Source organism: Sinocyclocheilus grahami, unplaced genomic scaffold, assembly GCF_001515645.1.
Source record: "Sinocyclocheilus grahami isolate Dianchi unplaced genomic scaffold, SAMN03320097.WGS_v1.1 scaffold300.1, whole genome shotgun sequence".
Taxonomy (NCBI): Eukaryota; Metazoa; Chordata; class Actinopteri; order Cypriniformes; family Cyprinidae; genus Sinocyclocheilus; species Sinocyclocheilus grahami.
In genome coordinates this window covers 1,463,365-1,481,385 of record NW_015505479.1, presented here as the reverse complement: position 1 = coordinate 1,481,385, position 18,021 = coordinate 1,463,365, and the positions used below count along the sequence as shown (strand labels likewise).

General features: G+C 35.0%; 1 protein-coding gene across 1 annotated transcript in view; it reads left to right on the top strand.

Moving 5' to 3' along the window:
* Positions 1-7,234: 7,234 nt before the first annotated feature.
* The window catches only part of LOC107601153 (mucin-5AC-like), a 12,625-nt gene continuing 1,838 nt past the window's right edge, over positions 7,235-18,021 (top strand). The window contains exons 1-23 of the mRNA XM_016293209.1: positions 7,235-7,268; positions 7,349-7,610; positions 7,815-7,929; positions 8,038-8,128; positions 8,233-8,339; positions 10,692-10,905; positions 11,001-11,126; positions 11,997-12,114; positions 12,279-12,417; positions 12,892-13,002; positions 13,128-13,197; positions 13,595-13,735; positions 13,910-14,074; positions 14,152-14,246; positions 14,318-14,444; positions 14,606-14,861; positions 15,118-15,167; positions 15,299-15,399; positions 15,841-15,992; positions 16,076-16,214; positions 16,301-16,405; positions 16,483-16,662; positions 16,770-17,006. Coding sequence (XP_016148695.1) covers positions 7,235-7,268; positions 7,349-7,610; positions 7,815-7,929; positions 8,038-8,128; positions 8,233-8,339; positions 10,692-10,905; positions 11,001-11,126; positions 11,997-12,114; positions 12,279-12,417; positions 12,892-13,002; positions 13,128-13,197; positions 13,595-13,735; positions 13,910-14,074; positions 14,152-14,246; positions 14,318-14,444; positions 14,606-14,861; positions 15,118-15,167; positions 15,299-15,399; positions 15,841-15,992; positions 16,076-16,214; positions 16,301-16,405; positions 16,483-16,662; positions 16,770-17,006 — 3,135 coding nt within the window. The remainder of the gene's footprint in view (positions 7,269-7,348; positions 7,611-7,814; positions 7,930-8,037; positions 8,129-8,232; positions 8,340-10,691; positions 10,906-11,000; positions 11,127-11,996; positions 12,115-12,278; positions 12,418-12,891; positions 13,003-13,127; positions 13,198-13,594; positions 13,736-13,909; positions 14,075-14,151; positions 14,247-14,317; positions 14,445-14,605; positions 14,862-15,117; positions 15,168-15,298; positions 15,400-15,840; positions 15,993-16,075; positions 16,215-16,300; positions 16,406-16,482; positions 16,663-16,769; positions 17,007-18,021) is intronic.

Sequence of the window (18,021 nt, the reverse complement as noted above, 5' to 3'; positions counted from 1 at the left end):
ATGATACATTTAGACTTAGCTTAAGTAGTCTTTGAATCTAACGAATACGATTTTGTAACACATTGCTTGGTACGTCTGGTTTACAACAACATTATTACTGTATGTAAGCACACTATTCCACTAAACCCTTCAAACATGCATCCTATTTATGTCTATAATCTGCTGAAAATACAATCGCCTTGTGTGAAGACAACCATTAATGACAACATCCATGGAAAAATGAAATAGGATAGACTAAAACTAGTCCACTGCATCATGTGGCTGATGCAAGCCAAGATTACTGTAATAGGAAAAAGTACTGCATTCCACACTGAAAGGAAAGCACAGTTACAATGAATGACCTCAACGTTTCTATTCTTTGCCTCTTATGCATGAGAGTGTCTTTGATCATAGTGAATCCAATTCATTTGCTTTGTAAAATGTAATCCCCGTAGATGAGATTATTGTTTAGCAACAAACACTTGGCGGCGACACTTCCGGGTTTCTCGGGAACTCGAAAACAGAGCTGCTTTACATTACATTACTTACACCTGAGCTGAAAAAGACTGACGAGTGATTTGCGCGAGGTTGAAACTCCACATTTACAAACGATTTTTGGATCTTTGAAGAATTTTAGCAAAACTCAAATACGCAAATTATGATAATTCACCGATCCTGAGCAAAGTGATCTGCTCTGATGCAGGGTTTCAGGTCTTAAAAAGGTCTTAATTTGCTCTCTTTTTTTTTTGCTCACAAATTAAGACTGTAAACGGGCTTAAAATGGAGCAGAAAGTGATTCTTGAAAGTGAATCCATAATATTTGTGGCATTAAACGCAGCATACAAAAAAAAAATAAAAAAATCGGAATTTTTTTTTCCCCCATTGCAGATATCTTCCATAAATCGAGATGGATTTACTTCAGGTGCAAAGTAAGCATATTAAGTCTTGTTTTCTGAGAAATTGAACAAACTAGAACAAATATCTGCCAAGGAGTAATGAAAACGTGTTTGCTTTGAATTTTTCTGAGCCCATTGGCAGATACTTGTTCTCGTTTTAATCATAAACTTGTGATCTTGATCAATTTCTCAGAAAACAAGACTAATGTACTTTTGCTTCTCAAGTAAATGTACCTTGATTTAAGATTCTTTAGACATTTGAGACATTATTTTTACATTTATGCATTTACATATAGAGACCACATTGATGTATCTTGTTCCATTCAATTTATTCCTTAAATTTTCTTTACTTGGTCTTAAAAGTTATTAAAATGTCTTACATTTACCTTCATAAAGCCTGCAGAAATCCTGTAATATGACCCGATTGGCCCACAGCTGCTGTTGGTAAATTAGCATTTTACTAGGCGTCATGCAAAGAGTTGCAAACAACTGATTTAATCTCTTGAACCATAATTGTGGTGTCAATATATTTCATATTTCATATTATACTTGATATTTGGTCCTATAACACCAAATAACCATCAATGATTGTGAAAGGATATTTGAACGAAAACTTTTCAAAGCTGAAAAAAAAAGTAGTTTGAATGCTGCAAGTAATTTTACACTGTTATCAAGTCTGATCAATATCAAATATTAATATTTATGTGGTCAAATGTGTATTTAAGCAATAAAGATGCATTGCTTATCTGATTTTACCTTCACTTTTTACTTTGATATATGTCCTCTCTCAGACTTTAGAAGTATGTGAGGATGTGTATTTAACGTCCTGTTGACTAAAACTATCAGTAAAGGGAGCTTCAACTAGAAGAAACCGGAAGTGTGGTCGCCTGTTATTTGACATTAAAGAAGATTTTAAAGGCGTCACGCCATGAGGAATCACATTTCCTTGGTATTGTCATATATAAGAGATCACTGTATTATAAAAACACTAAGTTTCAGAACTTAAAATATCTTCCAAAAAGAGCTTTTATTGTTACTACTCTGAAAAAAAAAAATCCCTGGAAATGATGTTTTGTTTTGAATGATATGGTGCTTTGCGTTGAAGTCTCAAAGGGTAAGCGTCCCCAAAAGGAAGCCTTTTGGTTAAGACTGGTGGAAAATGCTCGCATATTAATGCATTTAGACCATCTTTGAACAAACAACTTTGCAAGTAAACGAACCTTAATGAATATCAGAATTTTAAAAAGAAATGCACGACACGACCCCTAGACTATTTTGTAGTCCAGATAAGTCATTTAGGTTTTCAAAATGATGAATGTGATCTTGCTGTATTTTTTCACGAGACCTTATTCACATGCAGAGCTGTCTATGATATCTGTCTTTTGCAAAAAAAAACTAAATATAGCACACCAGTCTGATACTTTAAGACCATATTTGCCAGTTTAGTTTGTGAATGTTTATTGGTATAAATTTGTTCTTCTTTCATTAATGATGCAGTTGTATATATATATATATATATATATAGTGCATGTACTTGCACAGCAGGGAAGTGTTTACTGTATGTCTGAAGTTTGCATGTAAAGATTTTACTTGGAGTTCAAAACACAGAGGCCAATAAAAGTCTAAATAAACTGCAGTTAGTTGTTGCACTGTGAAGTCTTTCATTACACAATACTTTAAAGATTTTTTAAAAGGAAAGCTTAAGTGTGTTACTTTGCTTCATTTATCATGAAACGCTGATGTACTGATTTAGAAATGAATGAATCGATATTTAAAATGATTGGAATTCTGTTTTATGCTCTTTTGTATCAGTCCCATCTGGAGTGGCATAAGTTTGTGAAAATACCGGCATTTGTGCAATAATTTCAATTTTACTCGTTTTAGATTTTAGGAAATTATGCACAAACACAATCTGATGAAACTAATGTCGTAAAAAGAGTTACTTTCCACATGCAATTTCTTGTAGAGCCTTTAACAGAAAAATATCCACTGAACATTTTCTGTGTAGCTCTCGTAAGACTTCTGAACGATTTTGGACCACAATTCTGTTTCAGTTGCTCAGTAGAGACCTTAGTCAGAATTCATTTAAATTCCAATTATTCATAATTATCCTGCTACTCTTTGTGTTTATGTATTTAAAACGTCTTTCATTATATTACATTTTTTAATTAGATTTAATACTTAGGGTCACTCCTTTTTCTTCAGCTTTTTCTTGAACATGTTTATATATACTGTATATATATATATATATATAATATATATATATAAAAATAACAAATATCTGCCAAATGGGCTCGGAAACCCACAGATATTTGCTCTTGTTTCAAGCAAACCCCCTTCATTTTGATCTATATTTTAGAAAACATCTTAATTTTGCATCTCAAGTAAATGTTTTTAAGGAAATGTAGACATTTGTATTGGAAAACATGACAAAAACACAGAGGCAGCTCAGTAGATTTATATATACATAATAAATATACACAGTATAAACACATATTATGCAAACAAAAACTTTAATTTTGGATGTGATTAATGGCGATTGATCGTTTGACAGCACTAGTTCAAACCTTAAATTCTGATTTAATATTAATTTTTTTTTTAAATGTCTACAAACATTGATACAAAGTTTATTTATTATAAAGATCAATATATAATTTCTTTATACATAGATCAAATGTTAATCTAGATAAGTATAATAATATAATATAGTAGCAATCAATTTAACAATATATGTTGGGTGCATTTTATAATTTAATTTGACTATAAATAAAACTAAATTAGCTGTAGTAGAATTTTTGAAAACTACAACTAAAAAGATGTTTAGACAGTTTGACCTTAAAATATATTTAATGTTTATTGTGATGTCTTTTTAAAATAGCCATCATATTTTCTGCAAAAAAAAACAACGACAACAACACCTGAACGTTGAATAAAAGTAGTAAAGCAAGCAGTATTTGCTTTGCACATCAAAACTCTGGTGTCAAGCAAAAAGACTATTCAAACAAAATTCTTATTTTTTTTCTATTTTCTTTGGGGAGTGTTATTTGCTTTTAGAAAAACTGAACGAAACAGGTTTAAACTGGAAACCATATAAAATGGACTTTAAATAAAAATTTTTTTTCAGTGTATGAATTGCTTTTCAATATTATGTCACAGATTTATAAGGAATATTTAGAGTTTACAGTAGATACTGTTTTCTGGAAGGACTTAGAAATGAAGACCATCACATGCATTTTTTCACTTGGATATCTGTTTTATGGAACTCGTATAAGAGTGTTCTTTAAAGTCTCTGAATGCTTCTTTGCTATGCTTGAGTTATTTTAATATGCTAAAAGAACAACGGGAAATGTGTGTGTGTGCAACCAAGTGTGAGACGAGAAGTATTATTTTAGAGACCCTACATCCTAGCTTTTAAGTGGATGGTTTGCATTACACTATTTTTTTTTCAGTGTATGAATTGCTTTTCAATATTATGTCACAGATTTATAAGGAATATTTAGAGTTTACAGTAGATACTGTTTTCTGGAAGGACTTAGAAATGAAGACCATCACATGCATTTTTTCACTTGGATATCTGTTTTATGGAACTCGTATCATAAATTAAACCCCTTTCCTCCAAATAACACCTTTTGTTGTTGTTGTTAATAATTACCAAGCCGTATCTAAATCATATAACTTTCAGTGAAGGTGTAGGGGAAACATTATTATTTGCTTTACTAAAGAGTGTTCTTTAAAGTCTCTGAATGCTTCTTTGCTATGCTTGAGTTATTTTGATATGCTAAAAGAACAACGGGAAATGTGTGTGTGTGCAACCAAGTGTGAGACGAGAAGTATTATTTTAGAGACCCTACATCCTAGCTTTTAAGTGGATGGTTTGCATTACACAGCTACTTAGAAACGCATATAGGGGACATAGTTATATGTTTTAAATGGATGCATATGTTGAATATGATTGGATGAGATATCTGTACTGAATGACTGTAGATGTTTTCTTGCAAGAAAATAAATCTTCAGGAGTCTCATACTGAAATGGAAAATTGCCACGACAGAAGGTAAATGTTTTTGTCTGTTTTTTCCGGTTCTCTCCCTCAAGTATATTTATTCAAGTATTGCGAAAGTAACCTTTACATAAAGGCTTTAACTTACCTCCGTTTAATCTTCAGTTGCATATACCATGCCATAGCAGAGCATCAATCATGACAATGTGTGTTTGAACTACTCTGTTGAGCCATTGAGCTCATTTCTGAATCCTGAATCCAGTTTACGCCAAAGACCATATTAAGCTCCATCTGTTTGCTTTGTGCTTGTGCGATGACGAAGAGCGTGAGAAAACATGCCAGATCCTAGTTTCAGCAAACAGTTTTGCTATTATGCAAAAAACATTTCCGTGCGCTAAAAGTAACACTACGTCTAAAGTTTAAGGAGTTCACTTTTGAGGATTAATGCACTAAGGACTCAATATTTATACATCATTAGTTCAAAAGAGTTCCCCACCCCGTGCATTGTTACAATCCTTTCTCTTGCATTGCAGAAAAGGCACACCAAAACCACAAACATAATGACATTTCCAGCTACTGCTTGATTTCGAGTATTTCTATTATTTTCTAGCAGGTTTTCAGCGTTTTGACTCACAGATGGCACGTCTAGTGAAGTTCAAGATAAAGTGAATGTGACCCTGGAGCACAAAAACAGTCTTAAGTTTATATTTTTTTAAAATTGAGATTCATACGTGATCTGAAAGCTGAATAAATAAGCTTCAATTGATGTGTGGTTTGTTAGGATCGAGACAATATTTGGCCGAGATACAACTATTTGTAAATCTGGAATCTGAGGATGCAAAAAAATCAAAATATTGAGAAAATCATCTTTAAAGTTGTTCAAATGAAGTTAAAAACATTTCCGTGCGCTAAAAGTAACACGGCGTCTAAAGTTTAAGGAGTGTTCACTTTTGAGGATTAATGCACTAAGGACTCAATATTTATACATCATTAGTTCAAAAGAGTTCCCCACCCCGTGCATTGTTACAATCCTTTCTCTTGCATTGCAGAAAAGGCACACCAAAACCACAAACATAATGACATTTCCAGCTACTGCTTGATTTCAAGTATTTCTATTATTTTCTAGCAGGTTTTCAGCGTTTTGACTCACAGATGGCACGTCTAGTGAAGTTCAAGATAAAGTGAATGTGACTCTGGAGCACAAAAACAGTCTTAAGTTTATATTTTTTTAAAATTGAGATTCATACGTGATCTGAAAGCTGAATAAATAAGCTTCAATTGATGTGTGGTTTGTTAGGATCGAGACAATATTTGGCCGAGATACAACTATTTGAAAATCTGGAATCTGAGGGTGCAAAAAAATCAAAATATTGAGAAAATCATCTTTAAAGTTGTCCAAATGTTAATGGACCTGAATAACATGAACAAATATTAACAATTAACAGTCTAATTTTTCCGTATGTAAATAAATAAACATTCAACAAATGTGAATGTGTTAATGTTAGTCAGTGCATTACCTGATGTTAACTAATGGGAACGTATTATTAATTGTATAATATGTGACCCTGGACCACAAAACCAGTCTTAAGTGTCAATTTTTCGAAGTTGAGATTTATACATCTATATTATATATATACTCAATACATCTACAAACATCCATATTATATATACTGTATATTTATACATATACTGAATAAGTAAGCTTCAATTGATGTAAGGTTTGTTAGGATCGGACAATATTTGGCTGAGATACAACTATTTGAAAATCTGGAATCTGAGGGTGCAAAAAAATCTAAATATTGAGAAAATCATCTTTAAAGTTGTTCAAATGAAGTTCTTAGCAATGCATATTACTAATCAAAAATTAAGTTTTGATATATTTACAGTAGGACATTTACAAAATATCTTCATGGAACATGATCTTTACTTAATATCCTAATGATTTTTGGCATAAAAGAAAAATCAATAATTTTGACCCATACAATGTATTGTTGGCTATTGCTACAAATATCCCCCAGCGACTTAACACTGCTTTTGTGCTGCAGGGTCACATATATATATATATATAATATTTTTTTTTTCTGCTAGAATAATGTTTCTATAAATAGTGGAATGTAGTGATACTATAATTCTATAATTACATGCAACTACATGTAATGATAGGAAGCCAATAATATTTTCCAAGAATTCGTTTTTAATGTATATAATCATAATTAATGGCATAAATTAAAATTGGATGCTAACTATCAAAAATCTTTGAGATCCAATATATTTCATTCATATAGTGGAACTGAAAAACAATGATTTCCTATATTAATACTGAATATTTCTCGAAATCCTCCAGTTTTCACAACAACGAACATGATTCCAACTGCCACAATAGAAATGGTTTCAGGTAAAAATCTAAGAATCCTTCAAAAATGCAACTGTTTCTTCATTAGCAACTTCAAAATAAATGAAATGTTTTATGACCAGGAGTGAGTTCACAACACAACGAGCAGGTTTGCAGTGTGTGGGGAAACTATCATTACAAGACCTTCGACGGGAACTACTTCCAGCTCCCAGCTTCCTGCAACTACATCCTGACGTCACACTGTTCGGCCAGCTATGAGGACTTTAACATCCAGCTGAGACATCAGGTGGTGAACAATGAAGCCACAATCAGTAAAGTCACCATGAAGCTGCAGGGGACAGTCATCGAGCTGACCAAAGGCTCTCTCAGTGTTAACGGGCAAATGTAAGTGATTCTGATTGTTAAATAAAATATATCTTCAGGCCATACTCATACAACTTAAACTGTTGACTTTTGACGTCACTGATGTCAGCTTTCACTTTGTTGTTTGATGGTGGTGGTTTGAGAGTTATTAATGCAAACATAATATCTTTGACTGATCTGTATTGTATAAGGTGATTTGATTTAATTTCACCATCCTCTCTGTAGAGTCACACTTCCGTTTAGCAGCTCTGGCGTTTTCATCGAGAAGATGACGTCTTATATTTCAGTCAAGGCTGTTTTGGGGCTGGTAGCAATGTGGAATGAAGATGATTCATTCATGGTAAGGATCTTTTCTTCATGCAACAAACATTTATTACTAACACTGCCTCCAATAACTGCAAACAAAGAGGGAACCATGTAATGTAATTTATATTTGATTGGTTTTCAGGTCAAGTTAGATGAAAAATACAAAAACCAAACGTGTGGACTTTGTGGAGACTTCAACGGAATCCAGGTTTACAATGAATTCATCAGTGATGGTACTTTTTAAAGTTTATTTGACTATTGAGAAATATGTCTGTAACCTTCAATGTTTTACATTATTATACACAGACAATAAAGAATCATTTATCTCCTGTTCCAGGAAATACGCTGTCCGTGTCTGATTATGGGAACCTCTGGAAGATGGACGGCCCAACAGAAGTCTGTAAGGAAGACACAGTGCCTCTTGAAGAAAACTGTGGAGACGAGGTAAGAAATTAAATTGTCATTTTTCTCTGTCTACACAGAAATAACAAGCAGTTAAGTCCCTTTAAAATGTGTGCAAACTAGGATAGTAATAATCAAGTATTTTGAGCTAAAAATCCTATGTTTTCGGGTAAAACGTCAATTATGGGTGACAAGAGAAATCGGTTGTGGGTTGTAAGTTCAAGTTTAGCACATTAATTGTGGTAGTGTTAAAAAATAATGAACATAAGCACAAACGTAGTCATTTAGCGGAGACTTGTATGTGTAAAATGGTGTTGGTTCATGTTTCTTGTCCCTTTTGTCCCAAACTATCCATTTTACCCATCATTAAAAAAATTAAATACAATGAATACTTCTGAAAAAAAAAGCAAATAAACAAAGTATTTTAGCATAATGTGGCAACATAACATAATATTATGTAATTTACATTTAGCTGATGCATTTATTTGAAGTGACTTTAGAAATGAGAAACAAATGGATTACCAAAAATAGTTTTCATGTTATTTTCTTGGGCCCCAAACAACTTGTATTAGTGTTATGAATCACATTAGTGACCCTGGAGCACAAAAGCAGTCTTAAGTCGCTGGGGTATATTTGTAGCAATAGCCGAAAATACATTGTATGGGTCAAAATTATCCATTTTTCATCGAAGATCGTGTTCCATGAAGATATTTTGTAAATTTCCTACCGTAAATATATAAAAACTTAATTTTTGATTAGTAATATGCATTGCTAAGAACTTAATTTGGACAACTTTAAAGATGATTTTCTCAATATTTAGATTTTTTTGCACCCTCAGATTCCAGATTTTCAAATAGTTGTATCTCAGCCAAATATTGTCCTGTCCTAACAAACCATACATCAATGGAAAGATTTATTCAGCTTTCAGATGATGTATACATCTCAATTTCGAAAAATTGACCCTTATGACTGGTTATGTGCTCCAGGGTCACATATTATATGTAGGAAATCCAGCGTTCAAGTCACAGGTAGATATACTTTGTTTAGTAAATCAATTTACATGAAAAAAAAACATTTGAATGTGAATGGATTTACATCAGAAACAGTGAGCCTTCGGAGTGATCATTATTAGTGGTTTTATCATTTGTAGCTGTAGCAATAATTATTTTACTGGGTATTTTAGCATAATGTGGCAACATAACATAATGTGAAAACATGAAGGGGTCTGAATACTTTCTGCATATACTAAATAAATAATAATAATAATAATAATAATAAACCAATAAATAAATAAGAAGACTGTATAATATGGATACGCATTTACATTTAGCTGCTGCATTTATTTAAAGTGACTTTAGAAATGAGAAACAAATGGATTACCAAAAATAGTTTTCATGTTATTTTGCATTTTCTTGGGCCCCAAGCAACTTGTATTAGTATTATGAATCACATTTGTGACCCTGGAGCACAAAAGCAGTCTTAAGTCGCTGAGGTATATTTGTAGCAATAGCCGAAAATACATTGTATGGGTCAAAATTATCCATTTTTCATCGAAGATCGTGTTCCATGAAGATATTTTGTAAATTTCCTACCGTAAATATATAAAAACTTAATTTTTGATTAGTAATATGCATTGCTAAGAACTTAATTTGGACAACTTTAAAGATGATTTTCTCAATATTTAGATTTTTTTGCACCCTCAGATTCCAGATTTTCAAATAGTTGTATCTCAGCCAAATATTGTCCTGTCCTAACAAACCATACATCAATGGAAAGATTTATTCAGCTTTCAGATGATGTATACATCTCAATTTCGAAAAATTGACCCTTATGACTGGTTATGTGCTCCAGGGTCACATATTATATGTAGGAAATCCAGCGTTCAAGTCACAGGTAGATATACTTTGTTTAGTAAATCAATTTACATGAAAAAAAAACATTTGAATGTGAATGGATTTACATCAGAAACAGTGAGCCTTCGGAGTGATCATTATTAGTGGTTTTATCATTTGTAGCTGTAGCAATAATTATTTTACTGGGTTGCTGATAATTATTTAATGCGACTTCTCACTCCCCACAGAATTTCTGCCATGATATCAGCTTTCAGATGATGTATACATCTCAATTTCGAAAAATTGACCCTTATGACTGGTTTTGTGCTCCAGGGTCACATATTATATGTAGGAAATCCAGCGTTCAAGTCACAGGTAGATATACTTTGTTTAGTAAATAAATTTACATGAAAAAAAAACATTTGAATGTGAATGGATTTACATCAGAAACAGTGAGCCTTCGGAGTGATCATTATTAGTGGTTTTATCATTTGTAGCTGTAGCAATAATTATTTTACTGGGTTGCTGATAATTATTTAATGCGACTTCTCACTCCCCACAGAATTTCTGCCATGATATCTTCTCCAGTTCAGTGTTCAATGATTGCAGAGGTCGGGTTTCCATTGACTCATTTGTCCAAGTTTGCATGAAAGACCTGTGCCATTGCAACGGCACCTCTGGATCCTTCTGTCTATGCAAATCCATCGGCGAATATTCAAGGCAGTGTGTGCATGCAGGGGGAAAGCCTGAAGAATGGAGATCAGAATATTTTTGCCGTAAGTATGCCATCTTCTGTTAGTGGCTCATTTCTTTAGTCCTTTGTGAATGTTTGTCTTACCTATAGTATGTCCCCATCTTTTGTATGTTGCAGCACATCCGTGCCCAGAAAGCATGATCCACCAAGAATGTGGAAATCCCTGCACTGACACCTGCACAAACCCTGAAATAGGACAAGTGTGTGAGCACCACTGCATTGATGGATGCTTCTGCCCTCCTGGTACAGTGTTTTTACTACGTTTTTCTTTTTTTTATTGATGCTATTTTCTAAAGTAGCTGATTTGACTTTGCACATTTCTTTTATCTTTAACCTGGTACTTTAAACTGATTTCATTTAACCCCTCTAGTGGTATTCAGTCATTTTAGATTGAAAATTTATTAGGCTATGACATAATTAGAAACGCCTTTAAAAATAGTCACGCGTGTGCTATTTGCAGTCAGAAACGACATAGGAAATGATTGGGATTTACAAAAAAATATGAAAACACAGAGCATTTTTAGGAGTTCAACCTACAACTCAACCCTTAGTGAAATAATCTTTGACAATGTCTTCATATATATCCAAAACCTAATAAAAGTAAGTAATTATGTCTGAAAATACTCAGCGTTTAGTGGTTACGTTGCATTACATATAATGTTCTTTTCATATAATTTTTTCCCCCAGATGTCCTCAATCTGCCTTAAATATATTCGATATTAATTCCTTTGCTCTATTTTTAACTTAATCATTGTATTAATTAAAAAAAATGTATATGGAATATTTAAGGGCGAAGCACTGTAGGTGCTGTAGCCCCTATTGTATCAGTTTTTTTTTCTCTAAAATTTTTTATTTTATGTAGACATAAATGCTGCACAATTTAAGAGTTTTGTCTAGTGCCATAAATCTCAAAATACTAAATATTAAAGACTAAATATCGTGGAAACAAAATACAGTGCATTAATTTCGGCCTGTTTTGACCATTAAGGATCACAATTCTGAGAAATACCAGAGGATTAAACAACAATGATTGGTAGATTTCTTACTGGTGTTCTCAACACATCCATTCTGTCCTGTGCAAAAAACCCAATTTGCGCTTTCTCTCTCCTCCAGGCACTGTTTTTGATGATATACACAATACTGGCTGTATCCCTCACAGTGAATGCTCCTGCGTCCTTGGAGGTAAAATATTCGCCTCTGGGGAGAATTACACAAGCAGCTGCAGAGACTGGTAAGCCTTGTTTGACATTCAGATTGAATTTGCTCTTATAGTCAGGATAAAAATGAATAACATATTAGACAACTCAAGATTTGATGTTTTAATATTAAATCATGTACTATATTGGGTGTTTTGAAAAGTATATGTTTACACTGACATAATTTTTTTCCATTTAGCACCTGTGAACAGGGACAGTGGAACTGTATCCAGAAGGATTGCCCACATTCATGCTCAGTAGAGGGTGGATCCCATATTACCTCTTATGATGGAAAAGCCTACACCTTTCATGGAGACTGCACTTATGTCTTATCCAAAGTATGTACTTCCTTGTGCTTGAAGGCTGTTCATGAGACAGCTTTACAAGACACTACAAATAAGCTGTTGCTGCACTAATTAGAAGTAGCTAGTAAATAAGTGATTGATTTTTAAATATTGTGCTAAACAATGTCATGACTACTATCAAATAAAACAAACTGACAAATTAACCTTGTCCATGTTTCTTTCTTTTTCAAAAGCAATGCACAGGCACGGAATTCACAGTTCAAGGAGACCTGGTGAAATGTGGTGTGACTGAAACTGAAACCTGCTTGAAGTCAGTAACGCTGGCTTGAAGGCTGTTCATGAGACAGCTTTACAAGACACTACAAATAAGCTGTTGCTGCACTAATTAGAAGTAGCTAGTAAATAAGTGATTGATTTTTAAATATTGTACTAAACAATGTCATGACTACTATCAAATAAAACAAACTGACAAATTAACCTTGTCCATGTTTCTTTCTTTTTCAAAAGCAATGCACAGGCACGGAATTCACAGTTCAAGGAGACCTGGTGAAATGTGGTGTGACTGAAACTGAAACCTGCTTGAAGTCAGTAACGCTGGCATTGTTAGACGGAACTAATGTAAGTCCTAAAATGGACTGGAAGAGAAAACTTAACATACCACTTAGCATATCAAATCTTAAACATTTCCAAACAGAAAACATTCCCTGACTTACTTTTTTTGCTGTATTTCCTTGTGCACACAGGTGATCAAAGTGGATTCCGGTGGAAATATTGAGGTCAACAGAATAATTGCCCAGATGCCACTTTTTACAGGTAGGCAAATCAAATATGAGAATAGATAGATAGATAGATAGATAGATAGATAGATAGATAGATAGATAGATAGATAGATAGATAGATAGATAGATAGATAGATAGATAGATAGATAGATACTAGCACTGATAAACATACCAGCACTAAATCAGTTGTTGTTCATTAGAAAACATCAAATACACTGTAACTTTTGATGCCATCTTTTGGATATAAATATTGCATATATGGTGAATGCATGGAATGTGAATATGAAATCTTTAAAGTGATTCAAATAGCGTTGGTTCATTTGAATAATTGTTCAGAATGGAGATTGCTTATACAAAGAACTGCCTGATTTCTGTTTTATTACTGTTTACCAATTATTTATTAATGTGTCTATTATTATTTGTTTTTCAGCTGATGTGAGCATTTTCAAGCCCTCCTCATTCTACATTGTCATTCAGGCCCATTTGATTGGGCTTCGTCTAGAGATCCAGCTTGTACCGCTAATGCAACTTTACATCACAGTCAATTCAGTGTACCAAGGAGAAACATGCGGTATTTATTTGATTACAGACCTTTTATCTCACCCTCTCATGCAATAAAAGCAGCATCAAATCAATAAATGTGCATGCTTTTTGATCTTCATGCAAGGTTTTCTGACTTTTTTCTCTGTTTTCAATTTAATTCTGTTTCCGGTATTAATCTTGTTAATAACAAATCAATTTACAGGTCTTTGTGGCAATTTCAACAACATTGAGGCTGATGACTTCACAACCATCGGTGGACTCAGGGAAGCAACCGCTTTAGATTTTGCAAACACCTGGAAAACAAGAGCAAGTTGCCCTGATGTCAAAAGAAACTTTGAGAATCCTTGCAGTCTCAGCACTGAAAATGGTATGAATTGCTGTGACTTGATTTATAACTCTGGAACGTCATTAAAGACTAATCATCAATCACTTTTTGCTTCACAGAGAAATATGCACAGCACTGGTGTTCCCTGCTATCAGATCCCTCATCAGTGTTTGCCCCCTGCCACTCTGAAATCAGCCCTGAAGTCTACAAAGCAGTAAGTGAAATTACGTTCCTTCGCTTTTATTGTTTTTTTAGAGTTTTCTCTAACTTTTACATCCTTTCTAGAATTGCATATATGACAGCTGCAACTGTGAGAAAAGTGAGGACTGCATGTGTGCTGCTTTGTCTTCATACGTTCACGCATGTGCTGCAAGAGGGATCGCTCTTGATGGCTGGAGAGATGTTGCCTGCAGTGAGTTGCTTTCTTCTCTGGAAGGCTTGAGAATTTTTGATAGTTGTCAACAGCTCGAGTTTCATTTTAAAAGTCAATCAGATTAAAAACAACGTGTGAGAGCTCAAATAAGAATTTTTGGTTGCATATGTTCATCAAGTCGTTTGTCTCTTTCTTCTCAGAAACGTACACGCTAACCTGCCCCAGCACCACGGTCTACGCTTATCAAATGACCAGCTGTGATCGCACTTGTCGATCCCTCAGCCAATCAGACAACACCTGTGCTATTGACTTCGTGCCAGTAGATGGCTGTGGCTGCGCACAAGGAACGTACATGAACGAGAATAGTGACTGTGTTGCATCTGCCAGCTGCTCATGTTATGATTCAGGCAAAACTATTCCTGCTGGAGACATAATCCCTAAAGATGGTGGATCATGGTATGCACATGGAGTTGGTTAAATTTCTGTTGGAAACAATTGTTGTAGGCAGGGTTTTTCAAAGTTTTTGATATCAGTGGCCCCCAAATATGACAACCCTGAGGCACCAATATAAAGCTGGCTACTTTGAATATTATAATAATACTTTTTCAACCCGGGGCGGTGGGGGTGTCCATGGACTTCAGTTTGAAAAACCCTGTTATAAACTTGCCCAAAATGTGATTTAATAATATTTAACCTAATGTTTAAATTTCAGTATTTGCGAGCAAGGGAAACTGAGCTGCTCTGGGGTATCGAATGGGGAAGGTGCGTGAAGCTATATTTAAAGTGTACATTTAAAAAAACACAGGTTTCTGGTTCACACTTTAATTGTATTAGTATTTGAGATCAGCTACGTGCATACCCTTAATGTCTTTTTGTCCATTCTTTTCTTTTAGAGTGCCAAGATCCAATGACGTTTTTCAACTGCTCCAGCGCTAGCCCTGGATCCACGGGATCGGAGTGTCAGAAGAGCTGCAACACATTAGACATGGCCTGCGTGAGTTGCTTTAATTCCTATAAAAGAGTAGGCATGCTGATGGTACTTTTTCTGTGTGACACAAAACAAGAAATTTCTTTGAGTAGTCTCAAGTCTTTAAGTACAACAACAGTAAAACTGCATTATGGGTAATAAAACACCATAAATGCACAATTCAATATTGCCAGTTCTAATGTCTGGAGTGTAAAATGTAATTTGAGAGCTTTGAGATTTTGGAAGACATTTAAAAAAAAAAACTTAAAAAAAAAAACCTTGTACTGTAATGAGCAGAATGAGGATACTTTATATACTCCCCCTTTTTGTTGTACTGCGAAAATAGCAGCATATGGGTTTAGAATGGCATTGGGGTGAGTAAATAACTAAATTGTTAAATTTGGGTGAACTATTGCTTTCAGCAGCTACAAGTAATCATTTGCTGACTTTAATATTGAATGACTACAGATCAGCACAGAGTGTGTGTCTGGCTGTGTGTGCCCCTCTGGACTGGTGTCTGATGGGAAAGGTGGCTGTATCGCTGAAAACCTGTGCCCTTGCTTCCATAACGGAGTTGCCTACCAACCTGGAGAAAGCATTAAGACTGACTGTAATACATGGTATGTTTAGCTGTTCAAGATTTGTAATAATTTTTTATATTCTATATACAATTTTCATAATGAACTTGCATTCCTTTTTATAGTACTTGTAAGGATAGACGATGGATCTGTACCACAAACCAGTGCAGTGGGACATGCAGCATCTATGGAGATGGCCATTATAAAACGTTTGATGAGAAAAGATACGTCTTCAGTGGAAACTGTGAATACAGCCTTGTTCAGGTATTAATCTTGCACTTCCTTACGAAGCCTGACGATCTTTATACTGTAACTTTATCATCTAAATCAAAATTTTATGCCACGACCAGGACTTCTGCAACAACACGACCGGCACTTTTAGAGTCGTTACTGAAAACATTCCTTGTGGATCCACCGGCACCACTTGTTCCAAGGCTATCAAGCTGTTTCTTGGCGTAAGTGAACTTCTCGCATTCATAGCAACCTTAAATTAGTGAAGAATAAGCATTGCAATTATGTCATTGTATTTCAGAGCATTGAGCTTAGATTGATAGATGGATCCTACCAAGTTGTTCATAGAGATGCAGGAGAGGAGATTCCCTACCAGATGCGCACCATGGGACTTTACTTGGTGATTGAGGCCAATAATGGCCTGATGCTCATATGGGACAGAAAAACAACTATACACATCAAACTGAGTCCAGAGTTTAATGTGAGTAAATTGGTTGGTTCATCAACTCCACCCTTGTTGACTCTATTTGTTAATTGCCAATATCAGATTGATTTTATATATCAACAGTTTTCCATTTGTATCGATAGGGCCGCGTGTGTGGTTTGTGCGGAAACTACGACGGAAGTGCAAACAATGACTTCACTACACGCAGTCAAGCAATTGCTGTCGAAACCCTGGATTTTGTAAACAGCTGGAAGCTCTCTAATTGTCCAGATGCAACCCTCATCCAAGATCCTTGTGTCCATAATCCATATAGAGAGGCGTGGGCACAGAGGCAGTGTAGCATCATTACTAGCAGTGTCTTCTCAACCTGTCATTCACAGGTACTTACAACAAACTGCTTTTTAGGGAGCTTGAAAAGCCATATGTATTTTTTCTCTGAAACATTGAATGCAATTTTGGTAACAGTCACATTGTCATGAATATTGCTTTAAAGGTGGACCCCTCTCCTTTTTATGACGCTTGTGTGAGAGATGCATGTGCCTGTGATAGTGGTGGAAACTCAAACTTCATTGCCAGTCATTACATCCACACAGTCAACAACGCTGACAAAAACAACTGCTGTACCAGTCACTACCCTTGTGTACACAACAGTGAGAGTAAAATCATCCACCAGGTCTGAGGTTACCACTCAGGGTCTTTCTTCAACAACAAAACCACTCAAAGCTGAATCTACTCTTTCAACCACCCCACCATCTGTACCTTCCACTACTGTTATTGTCGAAGAAGGAAGCACCACTGCCCAACCATCTACAGAATCGTCAACTCCAAGCTTAGTCTCCACAACTTCAAAATCATCTACAGTCACTCAAACAACTGGACAACCAACCACAACTGAGACTGTAACTGAGAATGAATTGACCACAGCTCAGACACCTTTGGCCACCGCCACCAGGCCACCAAAAGTGGAGACGGCTGGCTTAATAAACCAACCAACGACTACAGCAACAACCACTTTAGAAGAGGTAACAGGCACATCATCTGAAACATCAACATCTTCAAGCACAGCCCTGCCAGTAACTCAAACTTCATTGCCAGTCATTACATCCACACAGTCAACAACGCTGACAAAAACAACTGCTGTACCAGTCACTACCCTTGTGTACACAACAGTGAGAGTAAAATCATCCACCAGGTCTGAGGTTACCACTCAGGGTCTTTCTTCAACAACAAAACCATTCAAAGCTGAAACTACTCTTTCAACCACCACACCATCTGTACCTTCCACTACTGTTATTGTCGAAGAAGGAAGCACCACTGCCCAACCATCTACAGAATCGTCAACTCCAAGCTTAGTCTCCACAACTTCAAAATCATCTACAGTCACTCAAACAACTG